The 19,023-nt window shown below is 38.1% G+C and overlaps 3 protein-coding genes across 9 annotated transcripts in view; 1 reads left to right on the forward strand and 2 right to left on the reverse strand.

The window, feature by feature from the left end:
• LOC129240614 (DNA replication licensing factor Mcm7) lies at nucleotides 1-5,448 on the forward strand. The gene is made up of 5 exons (XM_054876527.1): nucleotides 1-154; nucleotides 213-582; nucleotides 644-1,145; nucleotides 2,246-3,303; nucleotides 5,053-5,448. The coding sequence occupies exons 1-5, from the start codon at nucleotides 124-126 to the stop codon at nucleotides 5,252-5,254; spliced, it is 2,163 nt and encodes a 720-aa protein (XP_054732502.1). The 5' UTR covers nucleotides 1-123; the 3' UTR covers nucleotides 5,255-5,448.
• The window catches only part of LOC129240616 (NEDD4 family-interacting protein 1-like), a 23,834-nt gene continuing 10,246 nt past the window's right edge, over nucleotides 5,436-19,023 (reverse strand). Inside the window, exons 1-2 of one of the 5 annotated variants that reach the window (XM_054876532.1) lie at nucleotides 7,525-7,615; nucleotides 5,436-7,094 (exon numbers count right to left, since the gene is read on the reverse strand). In XM_054876532.1, coding sequence (XP_054732507.1) covers nucleotides 6,200-7,048 — 849 coding nt within the window. In that variant the 5' untranslated portion in view covers nucleotides 7,049-7,094; nucleotides 7,525-7,615 and the 3' untranslated portion in view covers nucleotides 5,436-6,199. Of the gene's footprint in view, nucleotides 7,095-7,278; nucleotides 7,403-7,486; nucleotides 7,616-19,023 lie in introns of those variants that run through there. The other 4 variants (XM_054876531.1, XM_054876530.1, XM_054876529.1 and 1 more) reach the window with 4 other exon arrangements.
• LOC129240617 (protein spitz) overlaps nucleotides 8,670-19,023 on the reverse strand; it is a 20,592-nt gene continuing 10,238 nt past the window's right edge. Inside the window, exons 1-3 of one of the 3 annotated variants that reach the window (XM_054876535.1) lie at nucleotides 10,082-10,516; nucleotides 9,753-9,969; nucleotides 8,670-9,434 (exon numbers count right to left, since the gene is read on the reverse strand). In XM_054876535.1, the coding sequence (XP_054732510.1) occupies nucleotides 8,686-9,330 (645 nt within the window). In that variant the 5' untranslated portion in view covers nucleotides 9,331-9,434; nucleotides 9,753-9,969; nucleotides 10,082-10,516 and the 3' untranslated portion in view covers nucleotides 8,670-8,685. Of the gene's footprint in view, nucleotides 9,435-9,752; nucleotides 9,970-10,081; nucleotides 10,517-19,023 lie in introns of those variants that run through there. The other 2 variants (XM_054876536.1, XM_054876534.1) reach the window with 2 other exon arrangements.

Consider the following 19,023-nt stretch of genomic DNA (forward strand, 5'->3'; position numbering starts at 1 on the left):
CTTTTGGCGCCAAATAAACAAACCAATTGGACAAAAAGTGTGTTGTTTGGCTGGCGAAGAATATATTTGATTACACCGATTCGTTTTATTTAATTATAAACAGCAAAAATATAACTAACAAAAATGCCACGACGTGATTATGCACAAGATAAGGGTGAGTACACTGGAAATTTCTTTAAACACGATTTTTAGACATCCAAACAAATTAACAGAATCGGTGAAGACTTTTCTGTCTGAGTTTTGCAAGGAAGACAATACGGGCAAGAAACACTTTGTTTACGCAAATCAACTCGTAAAGATTGCTCATCGCGAACAGATACTCATTACCATAGATCTTGATCATATATCGGAGTTCAATGAAGAGCTTGCAGAAGCCATAATTTCCAATAGTCGTCGCTATGCGGCCATGTTTAGCGACGCCATAGCCGAATTGCTGCCTAGCTTCAAAGAGCGCGAGGTCACTGCCAAAGATGCATTGGACGTGTACATTGAGCATCGTTTGCTGATGGAATCGCGCACACGCAATCCAATGGAACAACATGATCAACGTAACAACTTTCCACCTGAGTTGATGAAACGATTGTAAGCGGGGAAAATAGTTATTTTTTGAGATTCTGATGTTATTGTTAATTCATATTTGCAGTGAAGTGGCGTTCAAGCCACACTCTAATGAGAAGGCGCAATCCATACGGGAAATTAAAGCGGAACATATCGGTAGATTGGTAACGGTACGTGGCATTGTGACTCGCTGCACTGAAGTCAAGCCAATGATGGTTGTGGCTACGTACACTTGTGATCGTTGCGGCTCTGAGACCTACCAGCCTGTGAATTCACTTTCTTTTATTCCTGTGCAAGATTGTCCCTCTGATGATTGCCGGGTGAACAAAGCTGGCGGTCGTTTGTATTTGCAAACACGAGGATCCAAATTCGTCAAGTTTCAAGAAATTAAAATACAAGAGCATAGCGATCAAGTGCCCGTCGGACATATACCACGCACCATGACTATTATGTGCCGTGGTGAAGTGACGCGCATGGCACAACCTGGTGATCATGTTTTGATTTCGGGAGTCTTTTTGCCATTAATTCGATCTGGTTTCCGACAAATAATTCAGGGCCTCCTATCGGAGACCTTCCTACAGGCTTATGTAAGTATATTGCGTTGTTATACGTACAGGGTATTCCGTCTATACGTGACACACAAGACTACAGATAATTTAGTGAAAATGCATGAATTTCGATTTCGGTATTTTATTCAATATAATGCAAATCATTATTTCAATGACGGGACACAAGATCGAAAAACTGGTCACCATTACCAGTGACGCACGTATCGGCTCTTTTTTCTGCGATTTCCATGACATTTTGAAGTCTTTCTGGAGTTATGGCGTCCCTTTACTCGCGAATATTGCCATTAAAAAGAGTCGAGTGTTTAAGGTTTATTTGTGTACAGCATTCCCTTCGAGAAGCCTAATAGGAATAAGTCTGGCGTTGTCGAGGAGTCAATCGAAACTAAAGAGAGACATTATCTCGTTTCCACTACAGTCGGTTCTACGTTACCGAAACGACCCGGATTTATATAGGGCCAAGGACTGTCACTCCAGCAGCATTCCCCGTATGTAAGTATGGGGAATGTTTATGCTGCTACAACAACAACAGGGACATAATCTCGAGTAAATTCATCGTGCGCACGCCGTACGACATTATGTGACATCCTACGGAAACCTGTAATCCTCCCAACTGGTGTTCCTCGATGAATGGCTGCAAATTCTCTGATCATTGTTAGAAATCATACCATTGATGGTTACTTTATTGCCTTCGACATCCTCACACTCGACATATTAGGGCATGGTTGAATTCGTAGCGCACACAAAACACCAACAAACAGTGACAAACATCATGCAAAGGTTGTATTTCGCCGGTGCATAGAATAAAATTTCACGATTTGTGCACGTTCTGCGGCTGTGTACCGCTCCATGGTTAAAATTTTGCTGCGGAGACGTTTCTAAAATGAACCAAAGTTGTTCAATATTCTGTTGTTGTAGCATCATAAACATTCCCCATACATATATGTATATGGAGAATGGTGCTGAAGTGACAGTCCTTGACCGCATATAAATCCGGGTCGTTCCGGTTAAGTAGAACCGACTGTCGTGGAAACGAAAATTCTCGTGTCACAAGTATTGATGGAGTATCCTGAATATATGTATGCATACCCTTATATTTATACAGATAATTTTTTATATAGCGCATTGTTTGCATAAATAAAAATGACGAGGAAAGTGACCAAGAATCTGAACTTACGGCTGAAGAGTTGCAAGAACTGGCTCAGGATGATTTCTACGAACGCCTTGCTACCAGTTTAGCACCTGAAATCTATGGTCATTTGGATGTGAAGAAGGCGTTGCTGCTACTTTTAGTAGGCGGTGTTGATAAGCGTCCAGATGGTATGCGTATACGTGGTAATATAAACATCTGCCTAATGGGCGACCCCGGTGTGGCCAAATCACAACTTCTCAGCTATATAAGTCGTCTTGCGATACGATCGCAATACACCACCGGCCGTGGCTCTTCCGGTGTTGGTTTGACGGCTGCTGTAATGAAAGATCCTCTAACGGGCGAAATGATGCTCGAGGGTGGCGCACTCGTACTTGCCGATCAAGGTGTGTGCTGCATCGACGAGTTCGACAAAATGGCGGACCACGACCGCACAGCTATACACGAAGTCATGGAACAACAAACGATTTCTATTGCCAAAGCTGGCATTATGACTACATTGAATGCGCGCGTCTCGATATTGGCAGCTGCCAATCCAGCTTTTGGACGCTACAATCCACGTCGCACAGTTGAACAAAACATACAATTGCCAGCCGCGCTTTTGTCGCGTTTCGACTTGCTTTGGTTAATGCAGGATAAACCGGATCGGGACAATGATTTACGTTTAGCTAAGCACATAACTTACGTGCATAGCCACAATAAGCAGCCACCGACACGTGTCAAAGCGCTCGACATGAATCTTATGCGTCGTTACATTAATCTTTGCAAGCGCAAAAATCCCACTATACCCGATGAGTTGACAGAATACATCGTTGGTGCGTATGTGGAATTGCGTCGTGAAGCGAGAAATCAAAAGGATATGACCTTTACATCGGCTCGTAATCTGTTGGGAATTTTACGTTTGTCTACTGCACTGGCACGCCTACGTTTATCGGATAAGGTGGAGAAGGATGACGTGGCAGAAGCGCTACGCCTCTTGGAAATGTCAAAGGATTCTTTGAATCAGTTACATGAGCACCAAAAAGGACAGTAAGTATTGAAAAAAATAGATGCCTGTGAAATTCACACCCAAAATAGACATATCACTAATATTTATAGTGTCATTGTTAAAGACGTTTTAGGTGGGGTTTGCAATTTTTTTAATGCATTTTTGTGGGATATCTTGTATTGAGAGTCACAGGTGCTATAACGTCTTCTTGTGGTGTGCCCTTTTGTTCTGTAAAAGCGTAGTGTAGATAAAATATAAGTTGAATAGGGAATGATTTAGAATTTAACTACAAGCAAACACTTCAGTTCAGTAGAAGCCTTTCAAGTATTGCGCATTTTCGGAACAACCTTGAAATTAATAGTTTATTGTTTGGTTAATACAATACATAACTGGGATATTAGCAAAGGTGAGGTACGTATTGTTATAATATATGTATATGGTAAACTTTGAAAGGCTCAATACTTAGGTTGTTAAAAAAAAGTAGGTTGTGATTTCAGGTTCTCTACTCATTTATTTAACCGACTTACGACTTAAAATAACGTGACAGCGGCATCTTTATGATCCATCTAAATATATAGGGTCCGCCATATAACTTTACGGAATTACAAAAGAAACTACTCAATATTTTTCCAAACTGTTTTTTTTATTTTGAAGTACAATCATTCCGGTTAATGATTGAACACAACTTCAATCATATGGCTGCCTCGGCTAGCCATGCACCATCCCAATTTTTCAACACATCGCACTTGTCACGTTAAAGCGTAACAACTCAAAATCTGAACATTTTCAGTAGAGACGAAAAACTGTTTCCGTAAATATTAATAATATATTACAAGGAAAAAAATATGTAATTGCACGAAAATATCATTACAAACAATATAACGTTTGTTTCATTCTTATTTGTTTAGTAGTTGCGCTAAAATGACAAATTTTTGAGTTGTTACTCTTTTCCTGAAATTTTTGTATACACTTAGTGGTGTTATTTTGAGTTGTCTCTGTTTAACTGAAAAAATAACACGTAACTTAAACAAACCGTTTGGTTGTAAACAGGCACAATTGAAAATGTTACACTTTATGTGACACAAATTTGTTCAAACACTTGGAGACAACTAAAAATGTAACTCTTTAGTTGAGACAAAAGAAGTCATTCTGAAAACAAAGAGAGAGTCATAACGGTTTTTTAACGGAAGACTAGACAAACCACTGAACGATTTTTACAGTGGGTAGAGATGACCACTGTACATTGTTTTCTTGCAAAAAACTAAAATTTGGAAATTTTAAGTTGTTACGCTTTAACGTAACAAGTGCGACATTTTCGATTGTATGCGGCTGTATGACAGCTATGACATGTCCAATTGTTGAGAACGACGTTGAACTGATGTTCCTGGTGATTCACGAACACTCTCGGCCACAGCAACAATATTTTCGGGTGTACGTACGGTTTTTGGTCGGTCACGCGATGGTTTGTCAATAAGCAACCCAGTTTCTCTTACTTTTTTCGCAAAGTAACGCACATACGTTCTGCACATTCTGCAACATTACCATGATTTTCAAAGTAATGTCGCAATATTTCCCAGCGTTCTTTGAGCGTATACACAACCATTTTCGTTCAGCGGAAGATTAAAACTAAATTTCTGTCAAATCAGATGCCAGCTAAGTGTTACCATTCTTCAAATAATACCTAGTTCAAATCCGTAACGATAGATGGCGAGCCCTGTAATTTGCATGCATTAATCATGAAATTATTCACATTTTACTTGAATCATAATTCAAACGTTCTCTCTCTGCAGTGTCCCTAACACATCGGACAAAATATTCGCTGTTGTACGTGAGCTGGCCGGCTCTAATAATACCGTTAAAATCGCAGATGTCATTGATCGCTGCACAACCAAAGGCTTCAAACCGGATCAAGTGGACAAATGCATTGGAGACTACGAGGAGCTGAACGTGTGGCAAGTTAACATGGCGCGCACTAAAATCACCTTCATGTAATAACAACGGCGCGCAATTCGCAAGCCAGTCGCACCTGGAGTACACACATAGTTCGATTTGCACACATCCAATTCGCTTACCATCTTCATTACTTGTATTACATGTTTCTTTGATTTCAACGTTCGTATATTGTTTTCTATAACATATGGAAGTGTTATTTTTGTAATTTTAAATAAATAAATATTGTGAAACAACGGACGGGTATTTATTTCCAATATATTTATTTGAAATAAACTCATAGTGTTTGTAATTACGTTCACAATACACACTCATATAGATAATAGTAAAAACAATAATGTTGATTGTATTTGGTTTGTGGAACAGATATAAAGTGGGCACTAGAAATTTATTAATCAACTATGTAATCGCAAAGGTTACAAAACGTTTAAAGTAAAATTCTTATAAAATGGCATCTTAAGTACCTCCAGTGCTAAAATACTACTACCAATTGTGAGGAAATGCAGACAACAGAAAGACGTCTGCTTTCGTTATAATTATTTTCTGCTGCTCGTGCGTGTACAAAAACTGATTTACAAAAATACGGTCCATAATTTTTGTAATTTCTGCGTTAGAAGCGATAAATTAATTTCCTTTTCTCAAGACTACAGAAGGTGCGCTTTTTTAAAACATTTACCTGCGTTGCATAGTAAAATTCCAAACGAAATGTTGGATGAAAAAAATTGCCAATAGTTATATTTTTCGCGTGCAATTCCGACTCTCACATCTCTATGCAAAGCTCTACATACATATGCATATTTTTGACAACGTCTCTAACCTATAAACACATAACCCCATTATTATTATTGTTTTATATTATATACAAATATTCTACGTTGCAAAAAGAACAAAAACAAGCTAATTTAAAGTAAGCAAAAAAAAAGAGGGTAAACGTCTTTGCATGCTTTATTGCAAGCACCACAAATGTATTGCACCATTGACGCCCTCCTAATAGAAGAAAAGCAAACGCTCCTGCGCCGAAGTCGAGAGCAATCGCCAAGTGCGTTTGATGGACACATACTGAATAAGCGCGCGCACACAAATTAAGAAGCCAAACGCCATGATAAGCCACCACAGCCAGGAGTTCTCATGCGATGCCAGTTCGGTGGAGTTCTTAACAATGAGCGTCCACTTGGCCAGCGACAAGCCGAACCCAGATAGTGCACCATATCGTGCAGCGATAGTGTGACAAAAGCAGGTGAGCATCAAGAAGCCGATCCAGTTGAAGAGAAATGCCACCATAAAGGCCATTATAAACATAATATCGGTGCCAAGCAGACTGTTGTCGGTGGTGCTAGTCAAATTCTCAGCCTCAGACGCATCGATGGCGATGAATGTAAGAGCTGGCGATGTGCCAACAGAGTTTGTGCCGGCACCCGGCATATTGCCAACGCCGTCACGTATATGAGCCAGCAGCGGATTTGGTGGAGGCAAAGGCGGTGGTTGCAGCACGTGTGCGTTCATAAATGGGGGCGGCAGCTCCCCATTCAGCGATTTCTCCATCTGTACCTCTTCATATGTGGGCAGTTTGGCCGCGTGCTGCATTATTGGCACATCGCCAGTGACCATCATTACGCCACCTGGCGTTGATGCGTTGATTGGCGGTAGCGACACCTGTAGCACGGGCGGTGGCTGCTGTGGTGATGAATTTTGCTGTTGTAATTGCTGCTGTGGAGTGCCGATGACCGTGCCCCCATTGTTGGTAAGCTCATAGGGAGGAGGGGCGCTAAAGTCTGCTTTAGGCGGGCCAAGCTCCTCTCCATGCGACGAAGGTGGGGCCTGTTGATTATCCGGCATCCTGTCGACCGATTGCGTGAGTCGGATGGATGTTGACGAATTCAAGCTGCAAGGAAATTTCGTAGTGAGTGCAAGGAAATATAATCAACTATGAAGAAACAGTTTTAAACTATTTAAGAATTTTGCAAAAAGCCAAAGTAAATATTTATGCGACCATTTCAGTTGCATAAATTGAAAATAATGAAACAATCAAACTACTCTATTTTAAGTGTTTATCTAATATTTATTACAATTTAATACTTTTTGTGTGATACGTCAGTAGAATTAATAATAAATAGTAGTCGTTGTAAATTATTAAAATAGCAATTTTTGTTTGATGTCAACAATGCATGTCAATTTCCACGTTCTTTTACAATAAGTCTCCTATTAATCGGTTGTAATCGGGTTTTTCTTTAAACATTAAAAAGGCAACATTTGGTGAGTAAACTGCGCGCGTACACTTAACACTTGATTGAGATATTTTTTACTTAGCATACATTAATATAAGTTTACTTATCAGCGATAATTAGACGCAAACTTTTCCTCAGAGGATTTGTGCATACTGTGACGAAGTCATCTTTCTATACTATTATTTCTAATACATATTTGATGGTCATATTTAGTAATTACATGCACATACATATATATATTGACATTTTGACACATGGAGATTTATGTATATGAAACATTGCGTCAGTACATACATACGTATATTAGGGCACACCCGAAAGAAAATTGTGATTTTTCGACCGGCATTTGGAGATTTATTATATTTTAATATTTTTGCCAAAATATATCGAAAAAAATACTTAAATATTTTATTTAAAAAAGATTTACGTGAACTAAACCGATTTGAAAATAGCTCAAAATAACGCATTTTATTAATAAAATTAGTTTTTAAAAATATTTTTGCCAAAAAAATAATTTACATAATAGAAACTTACACAGCTTTAAGCATAAAAATCCTAAAAGTGTTAAATTAAAAAACGTAGGCAAAATAATAAGACTTTTGTAGGTATGCTCCCGCGACAGTCGGTTCTACGTAAACGGCACGACACGGATCTATATCCGGCCAAGGACTGTCACTTCAGCAGCATTTCCCGTAAATGTACGGTGAATGTTTATGTTGTTACAACAACAACAACCTCGTTTGTAGATACTTTCGGCCAGTCCAGCTTACGTGAATCTTAATATATTTCCGACATTTTTTGGCAGAAGTCTTAAAATATAATAAATTTTATAGTTTCGGTAGAAAAACAGTACCGATGTTTTTCGTATGGATAGTAAAGCACCCTAATGTACATACATATACGTATTTTCAGTCAATGCAACCTCTTTATTAAGTGTGTGCAAGTTCATTAAAATCTGGTATACAAATCTTCTGAGGAATTTGTGGTTGCCATCGGTTTGATTATAAAAGAAACAAACAAGTAACTAGATTTGGGTGAATCAAATGGTATTAAAAAGCGGCACAATGTCTTTCATTGTATTTCTCTGTCTTTTTTGCGCTTATCGTCATTATTCTTAGTAATCCTAGTAGCCATTAGCGTAGTAATCTGGAATTTGAATTTCCAACAATTCGTTTAGACGCCAGTTTTCCAGTTAGCTGCCCATCATATTTGGACTATACTTCATCCTTAATCGACTATTTACGTAAGTTATCGTTTAAAGGCAGCCGCCAGTGGCAGCGTTTTGTAATGATGTTCACCGAAGGGTCGACGTTCCGGCAAACGCGTCATACCATCCACTTCGTCGAGGCCTTCGTTGTCGTGAGCCATCTCGGCGCTCTCATTCAGCTTTTGGCGTTGCTTGTCGTAGCGAATATACCACATCAGACACAGTATAACAACCACGAGCAAAGCCAATGTGGCACCACTCGCAATGCTGGCGGTTTCGAGCATGGCACGCTGTCTTGTTGGCAAATATGAGCCGTCGATTTCTTTGTACTCACAACGTGGACCCATAAAGCCAGCGGCGCACTCACAGTTGTAGAGAATTTCATTGTGGATTTCAACGGTAAAACAGGTGGCATCATTCAAGCAGTACCAGGCGGCGTAAGTGGGCGGGCAACTGTAAATGGGGAATGTGATGTTGGGGCGTGACGTGGTGGGAACTTCAACTGCTCCTGCAGTTGGCAAAGGCGGCGATGGTGGCTTCTGTATGGCACGGCTGGAGCAGGCTGCCGCAAAAGGTGCGAGCACGATAAGCGCTAGAAAAATGCCAAGCAGTCGCTCCACATCCAACGGATGTAGACTTGTTGGCCGTCGATCGGGCATTCTAACACTAAATGCTTTCGGGTGCATCCACTTATTGACGTTTGTTGGCGGCACTCTTACGGATAACAGTTGTTCATGCAACTCGTGCTAGCAGCATTTCAACCGCGATGTCTGGTAAAATAGTCGGAGCGCTGAAAATTAACGCAATGCCATTAATTAAGAATATAAAGAAAACTAATGGAAATTATTAGCAAAAGCAACCGAACTTTATTATAAAAGAAAAATTACAGAGCAAAATAACGTTTTTTTTTTTTTGGTTTTGATTTTTTTGTTTTCAATTTTGGTGCTTATGGTGAGCAATGTGGGCAAAACTTTCGAGACGATGCATTTAAGGTGTGTTTAAGAAACAAAATGTAAATACGAAAAAAACATAGACATATAAACAAATTAATTAAGCAAAAATCAATACAGTAGTACAAGAGTGAAAAGTGCTATTAAATATGACAGACAAATATGCGGCACCAGGGGCAGCAAGCAGCGCTTTCTGTGGCCCCCCTCCACTTGATTTGTCCTTTAGCTAAGCATTGTTCGTTGTACTAGAGATCTCTTCTTGCGTTGGTTAATGGAGGCGCTCCTTAAAGCTTAAGAAAGGCGAGCGAGCGTGTGAGTGCATTAAGTTTGATTTTTAAAGCCCGAGTTGAGTGCGAAAGAGCGTATGCGAGCGTCCTATAGCGAAAGATAAGCAACTTATTGATTAGTTAAGATAGTTGAAAAAAATTATATATTCACAGGCAAACACATAAAAAATATTGTAATTGCCACTGACATACTTAATTACCTCTTTTTTACTCAAATTTATTTACATTCCAGTATTCGTTTCCACTAAACTTAATTTTGAAACTGATACAAAAATGATCTTTAATTTCACAACTTTTTGTAATCACTACAAACTTTCACTTCTTGTCACTTTTTTTTCTTGTATTTTTGGGATGTCACTCAGACGTCTATAATTTTGGTCTTCACACACATAAATACACGCGCGGTTCCCTCTACTCGTTTAGGGCTTCCACACTCTCAATGCGCGTCACACTTTAATGTTAGTTCCGCTGGCGCTTAGTGCATACACCAGTTTGTACGAGCAAATAAAAGTTAATAAATAAAAGTCAACGACGAATTGAAGAGGCAGCGGTCGGTGCTAAAACACGACAACGCCTACAACGCTCACAAATATTAGACTCGATTTAGTTAACTCGTCTAGTTACAAGCGCAAATATTTAAATAATGGAATAGATACTTAAATTTCTTAAGTCAAGACGCAGACACACAAACGCACAAACACTTACAAATATGCATGTACCTATGTGAATGATGCTGTGCAGCGCTTGATGCGATGATGTAACTTCCTGCTGATGCGCATTTGTCTTTAAATTCAGTTACGAGGTGTAGCTCATCAAAATCTGCAACTGAAGGAGCTTTGCCCATACCCCACGCCTGCATATTTTAATTTCAACCACCCAAATATATGGCCACATCTGGGAAAAGGTGTTTAACGAACCAGATAAACTTTTCTTATCAAAGTTCGTTAGATTTCCTGAAACGTTTTTTATTTAAAATTAGCCACATACATATTTTCATAAATCATTCATTCGAAATATTTTTTTTTAATTTCTTTAAGCAATTGCAAACAAGTTTTCTTCACCTGAGACTGATGGCATTACAGTTTTAGAATCTGAAACTATGTGAAGCCGTCAAAAACTCATAATCGTTTGTTTGGTCATTAACCAACTTTCCCCAGACGTGGTCATTACATATTCGTATGCGATTAGGTGTCTAATGTTGCTATATGACAACGCAATAAAGTCAGTCGAAAATTTTAACTCAATATTTTTTACTTAAATAACAATAATATTTATTAAAACGATCACGATCGACAGGTTTGAGTCGGATGATGATGTGAAACACTTTATTTTGATTTCTTGTTAAACTATGAGGAGTTTTTTTAAGAGCTTGAGAACTTAAAATGATAATAGAAAACAGAAATATTATCGGAATGACTTTTTTATTATAATCTGGTTGAAAATTTCATGGCATTTATATTTTTAATATTATATCCGGCATATGCCCGAGTCGCATGGCCCTTCGGTCAGTCCAATTTTTGACTACTTTTTCCAATAAATCTGGTCGTATGGCGGTCCAATAAATGATGGCTTTAATATTGAAAAAAAAAATCGATTGTTGTCGTTGTTTAGCCGATTCATTATTCGAAACATATCGCACCCTAAATACAAAAGGGTCACAACTCAAAATTTTCCACACTCGCGCTTGACTTGTTTACAGTAGCACAGAAAACAAACTATGTGACAAATTTGCCATGTAAGCTTATAACGGTCCTACCAAAAAACAAAAAATTTATTTTTGCCATATGTCATCCGCGGACCGTTTTATTGATAACGTCTCGTTCATATTTGAGCAGAAGGAACATTTTGAGTTGTGACCCTTTTGTATTTAGGGTGCGATATATTCGATAGCGTTTATCTTTCACCGTAACGGCAGCTACTTCCTCATTTAGAAAGAAATCAGGACCGATGATACCGCCAGTGATCTATAAACTTCGCGAACAGATTTTTTTTTTTTTTACGTCAATTTCCCCAATTTGGAAGCGTTGTTTTGGCATCAAGCGAATTATGCGGGTAACGGCCCACACAAAAATTAAAGATACTGCATTTGTAGGAGGGGGTTTTACGCGAAACAACTGGCGGCCGCGATTGCCTACTTCTATAGCAGCTCAATCTGCTTATTTAATAGTTACACCTCGTCCACAAAGCATTACTTGAATATAGCACAGTTTAAACAAATTCTCTGAAAACATCAAATGATAGAGTAGTTTTTTCTAATACTGGCAACTTCTCGGCAGACAATAATGGCAAATCTGCATCTGAGTGCATTTCTACCAAATAACTGTTGATCACTCAATTTATTCAAGATTCACATGGCAAATTATTATTCGAGCCATTTTCGCATGTAAGAATCGAGAGAGTGGCTGCTCTGAACTCTGCGTGTTCTATCGATCGCGTTAGCTTTTTTATTGGGAGGTTGAATTAGTTTTAAAGGTTTTTTTCGAAGATTTGGGGCTTTATTGTGAAAAAACGGTACAAAATATTTTATTCGAAGTATTGGCCATCGCTAGCTACAACTTTCGCCCATCTTTCGGGCAATTTCCGGATGCCGTTTCTCCAAAATTCTGGCCGCTGCTTGGCTATCCATGACTCAACCCATATTTTGGTAGCCTCGTACGAGGAGAACCACTGGTCCGCCAAATCGAGACTCATATGCCGGAACAAATGATAATCGGAGGGATTCCCAGCCAAGCGTTCCAAGGTATTTTTTGACAGGTGGAGCAACATGCGGCCGAGCGTTGTCATGTTGCAAAATAACCTTGTCGTGCCTTTTTACCGTTTCCGGCCGTTTTTCTTTCAATGCCCGGCTTAAACGCATCAATTGCAGTCGGTAACGATCCCCCGTGATTGTTTCGCCCGGTTGGAGCAGCTCAAAATATACGACGCCGACCTGATCCCACCAAATGCAGAGCATGATTTTCTTGCCGTGAATATTCTGCTTGGCCGTCGATGTTGATGCGTGGCCGGGCAAACCCCTAGATTTTTTGCGTTTTGGGTTATCGTAGTGGATCCATTTTTCGTCGCCAGTCACCACCCGATGCAAAAAACCCTTCGCGCAGCTTCAACTCGTACGGGACCCAATGTCCTTGCTTTTGGATCATTCCCATCGCTTTTAGACGCTTGCAAACGGTTGATTTATCAACGCCCAATGATTCAGCAAGCTCTTCTTGGGTTTGGCACGAGTCCTCGTTTACCAATTCCCCCAATTCCGCGTCCTCGAACTTTTTGGGCTGGCCAAGACGCTCCTTGTCTTCGGTGTGAAAATCACCACTTTTGAATCGTCGAAACCAGTACTCACATGTTGAAATCGACGGAGTATGGTCTGGGTAGGCCTCCTGCAGCAATTCACGGGCTTGGGCTGTATTTTTTTTCAAATTGAAGCAGAAAAGCAAAGTTTCCCGCAAATTGCGTTTCGACGGCACGAAAGTTGACATACTCGGAGCACGAAAACACTGCGTTGTTTATACTTCAGCGAAATGACAGATACTGATAAACAAAGCCTAGGGATGAGGCTTTGTCATGAATAGTGATAAATAGCGCCATCTATGTGTCACCTTTAAAACTAATTCAACCTCCTAATAGTATTCCCTAGGGCAAAACACAATCCAATCAGATTATTCGGGCACATAACAAAGAGTTTATAACGAATTTATACGGCTTCATAGGTATACACAATTTATGGCAATTCCTATATTGGCCTTAGACACACATATGTACTTATCATTTTTTACCTCTTTCGAATGCCTTTTATATGACACCACTGGTTGAGCTTTTCCCGATGCCATCGTTAATTTTCAAACAATACTTAGATGATACCAAAGAAAAGGTTTGTACAAGCTTTGCTCTGTTTGATTTTACAAAAGAGCAAAAACAATTAAAAACTCCGGTGTATTATTTGGAACAATGAGGGCAATTTTTTAAACATTGGAAAGTGGGAAAGGTCATATCTCCCCTTGCGTAAATGGGCGTATCATTGAAATCAGGTTACCAACTCTATCAGGTATCCAACTCTACCAAAATTTACCAAGCATGAATTTAGAAAATACTGCAATCGAGCAAAAAAACCGCTCCCACTTTCGATATTATCAACTATTGACTTCCACTGCTGCATTTTCTAGTAAAACCTAATAGAAACGAGTTCGATGTTTAAATGTATATATGAGTTACACAGAGCCGCTTTGTGCACTAGACTTGGAATCTGCCACGGGAAAATCCTTTCCAATGAAAACAAAAATAAAGGCTTCGGATGAGAGTAGTCTGCAGCACCGGATTCCAGCTGCAAAAAGATTCATCAAGCTACGTGGCAGTCTCCTGATCGAAAAACCCGAAACCAAATTCATCATAGGAGACAACATCAGATCATCATCTTATTGCAGCTAACGTATAGAGAAACCCGTACAACTGCACAAGAAAAGCTCGACAAGATTCGCAACCCGACTTTCTCTCCGGTTTTCAGAGAATAGTGGTGCCTATAGGGCCACGCTGCCATCGGGAGCAACGATCGAAACTGAAATAAGTACAGCGAATAAAAATCTGAAAGATCAATATATCAAAATATTCGAAACGGTGCCTGCTGGTGGTCGTAGTGGAAAGAGAAAAACAAGGTCAAGTTGGATATATCAGGTGGAGAAAGACTTGACTTCACTTGGTGTGCTCAAGTATCGCCGGTTAGTACAAGGACGAAACGACTGGCGCATTTTGTTAAATTTGGTCAAAATCGCTTAAGCGGAGGGAAGTTTAGTTACAAATGCTCTTGTGAAAATAAGTCGCTCTAAAAGCAAATCCCGTTTCCGTCTATATAAATACGTTTGTTCATTGAAATAGTACACTGACTTGTTGTTTCAGAAAAACAATTAAGATCAGCAACCTTGAATTCAACTCGCAAATGAGCGCACGTCGTGAAAGTGTGTCGCCGTGAGTTGCACAGTTAGCGTTGGAAATTAAGAATTATATGAAGTGCAATATCACGAAATCCATACATACTCGTATGTGCATACGTAAGTACATTTGTAAACCCAAAGGGGACTTCACTTGTAATCTAACAGTAAATTACACACTACTTCCATGAGAAAAGCACCAAAAACTTCTCTGTGTGTTGTCTATATTCGAATAAATAATAAACTCTGTTTTGTTTTCGCTTTCTAATTACCTACTAGAGTACATATATATTTACACACATATGTAACTACATACATATGTAGTATGAAAAGGGAGTAGATAAAAGCTTTGCATAAAAAATAATAAATACATTGTTTTAAGTTTGCTTTCGAGATAAACACATTTTGCAATTACTATACTTATCTCGATTTATGCCTACGCATGAGTGGATGTATAGATGAATACATGTATGTTTGTATGTATGTATGAATAAAATAGTATCTTTTGACAAAACAACAGAAGTCGGCTTTGAACTTTTTGTCGGTTAAGGGGTCCCGGTGGTCTAGATTTTCAATCGATATTCCCAATATTTTCGATTCTACAGCCGTTTTAGCAGGTAGAGTCAGATTCGTTATGCGCCCACTCTCCAAACTTTAAACTCAATTATTTCAAAACTACTTTTTCCGCCTGGTGTTGTCAAAAAAAAAAACTATTCAACAGAATCGTCTGAAATTTTAATATGTGGACAATCTCAATGGCTATCACCCGTACTATAATCATATTATTATTTCAATTATTTAATATTTTTTTGATTAAAAAACTGAAAAAAAAAACGATTTTTAGATTGTCAAATTCAAAACCGCGCCATTTTGTAGATTTTTTTATTCTAGTACGGGACATATGTACATAGCTACAGGAATACTGATTAATAATTTTCTTGGTTTTTGTGTTTTAGATAAATCGAAGAGCCAAAATGGAGAACACCGTCCAGGTCCAAATTTTCGGGAGGGTCAACTTCAGCGCCATTTTTTAAATTATTAAAATTAAAAAAAAAAATTCATTTTTGTATGTAAAAGTTAAATAAAAAGGTTAAACATTTTAAATATCGTTTTTCATTTTTTTTATTGTAAAATAAAATTCCTGAAAATACCCTAAATTTTCAGGCTCTAGACCACTGGGACCCTTAACACGTTTGCGGACGTGAATGCTATAGCATTCATTTTTATAGTGATGCAAAATGACGTGAATGCTACAGCATTCAAATTTTAAAGCCAAGTTTTGTTCATTTAATTTCATGTAACTTTAAGTTTTTGTAATTAATATACATTTCAAAGTAATGAACAATTGATTCATTAAGTATTTTAATATAACATTTACAATACGATGTTCGGACTACTTTTATAATATATGTATAAACAGATTTTGGATATTACAACTAGTTTCAAAAATAATTGCCTGTCTATTTTAGCAGCTCCCTAAAATTTTTAGTGCCCGCGAACGTGTTAAGCACTAAAATGCTGAGTTCCAGTGCAATAAGTATTTATAAATTAAGTAATAATTATTTAGAATAGGGAGCGTGTCATTATTCTGCATTACAAAATTCTGTAAATTGCAAAAAAAGTCTGCTTTTTAAAATTCTGTTTTTTTAAAATTCTGCTTTTTCAAAATTCTGCATGTTTAATGGGAAGAATTCTGCTTTATTCAAGTTTTGTGATTTTCGTCATACAAGAAGTAACAAAATAAACATTTATTCTATAAATATACATACAGGGTGGCTGATGAAAGCCGCTACCAAAAAAAATTGAATAACTTTTTTTCTTTTTAAGTTATCTGTTCCATTTTTGTTTTAATTTGCAGATTGATCTTTAAAATTTATTAAAATGGATAACTGGGACACGCATACAAGAATTTGGATAGTCCGCCGCTATCACGCACTGGAGTCCGTAGTTTTGGTACAGAGAGAGTACAGGCGGATGTTTGGCGGCGATCCCCCGAGCAGATGGACCATAATGAGACTGGTGAATAATTTTGCTGAGGAAGGAACAGTCGCAAGAAGGCCTTATCATCGAAACCCACCAGTTCGGACGGAGGAAACGATCGCTGCTGTAGCTGCAGCTATACAAAGCAATCTAAGGGTTTCAACAAGAAGCTTATCTGCTCAACTTGGTATCAGCCGACAGTCTTTGCAAACAATAATGCACAAAGATTTAGACTTATTTCCCTACAAAATTCAAATGGTTAACAAACTGAATGCAGCAGACTTGCCGATTCGCTTGGAATTTTGCTAGAAGATCCTGCAAATGGTGGAAGAAGACCAAAACATGTTAAACTGCCTTTTCATGTCTGATGAGGCCCATTTCGATTTAAACGGCAATGTAAACAAACAAAATTGTCGAATATGGAGTACTTCTAACCCACAGATACTCCACGAGACGGAATTGCATCCTCTTCGCGTGACAGTGTGGTGTGCAGTTTCTTCACGCTGTATTGTCGGGCCTTATTTTTTTGAAGAAAATGGTCACACCGTTACGGTTACTGGAGACCGTTATTTGAAAATGCTGAAAGAATTTTTCTATCCGGAACTACGCCGAAAGAGAATTCCTTTCAACTCTGTGTGGTTTCAACAAGATGGGGCAACGTCTCACATAGCCCAGACTGTTATGACAGAGTTGCGACGAAAATTTCCCAATAAACTGATTTCAAGAAACTCCGAATTTCGTTGGCCCCCCCGGTCGCCTGACCTTACTGCACCTGACTTTTTCTTGTGGGGTTTATGTAAACAAGAAGTTTATAAAACAAAGCCAACAAATTTGGATGAACTAAAACAATCCATTCGGGCAACAATTGCGGCTATTCCTGTCGCAACTCTCAAAGCAGCAATGAACAACTTTTTACTAAGATGCCGCACTTGTGTCAACGAGCATGGGGGGCATTTAAATTCAATTATTTTTAAAACTAGTTAAGCTACATTTAATAAAATTTAGTGACCTTCAACTTGAAAAAAAATAAATGAATTCCATACACTAAAAAAAAGTTATTTGAGTTTCTTAATGTAGCAAAATTCATCAGCCACCCTGTATGTATATGTTTAAGCGATAACAATATTTTAGTTTAGCCAATTACAATATTTTTTGGAATTCTTTTTAAATATGTAGTGTGACTTAATTCATTTCTTTTCTTAATAATTCTTCGCAGCTGTTCGTTTTTTTTAGAAGAGTTCTACGCAAAAATACTGTGGATTGCGTAGCCGGAGTCGGACTGATGAGGGTTATTTTTTTGAAGCGCGGCCAAAGGCCGCCCACGCGAAAGAAGTTCTACGCAAAAATACTGTGGCTTCTATCGTAACTGAAGAAAAAATTATTATTATTATTTTTTATTTAATATCTCGAATAATAATAAAAAATAATAATAATATTTCGAATAATAATAAAAAATAATAATAATAATAAATTAAATAATTACATTACCTCTTTAACATTGTTAACATTATATTTTAATACAGAATTTTGAAAGCAGAATTTTAGAAAGCAGAATTTTAAAAAAGCAGACTTTTAAAAAGCAGAATTTTGTTTTTAGAATTTTGTACATACAGAATTTCGACACCAACCCTTTAGAATACACTTTGTTAAAATTTCTCAGCGAAAGATTGCCTCTATCATTCTTGGCGCCACCTAAGATACTCATTCGCCTAAGTAATCAACAAAGCAGCGACTGTCAACATCGCACCACACATCTCACGGTCAAGCATATCTCGCATGTCCGCTAGTTCACAGAATTAGATCATCCTTCTTAAACCCCCACAACCACAACCCAATCGACCTACATAAAACTCTAAAACGTTAGGATATATAACCTCCTATTTTTACATTATCGACACAGCCAATAGCCCCTGGTAGTTAGCGCTGTAACTTAGCTATTAAATTTTATAATTGATTATACTCGTAGATTTAATTCAATAAATAAATGATTCCACATAACATTTTTGATGTCTGCAACTGTAAATATATGCGAACAACTTTTAACTCAACCTAATTGGGTTCGTTTACAACGCTTGCTTGTGATTCTCAAGGAAAGAGTTACTTTGCACACCTTGACCATAAGACGTTTTACGCTTAAAGAGAATTACTATTACATACCTACATACAGCTTTTAAATAATAATATTGCATGTTTTTGTTTCCTTGGCAACTGAATTCATTATCAATAAATTAAGAATATAATTCAAT

Source organism: Anastrepha obliqua, chromosome 3 (genome assembly GCF_027943255.1).
Source record: "Anastrepha obliqua isolate idAnaObli1 chromosome 3, idAnaObli1_1.0, whole genome shotgun sequence".
NCBI lineage: Eukaryota > Metazoa > Arthropoda > Insecta > Diptera > Tephritidae > Anastrepha > Anastrepha obliqua.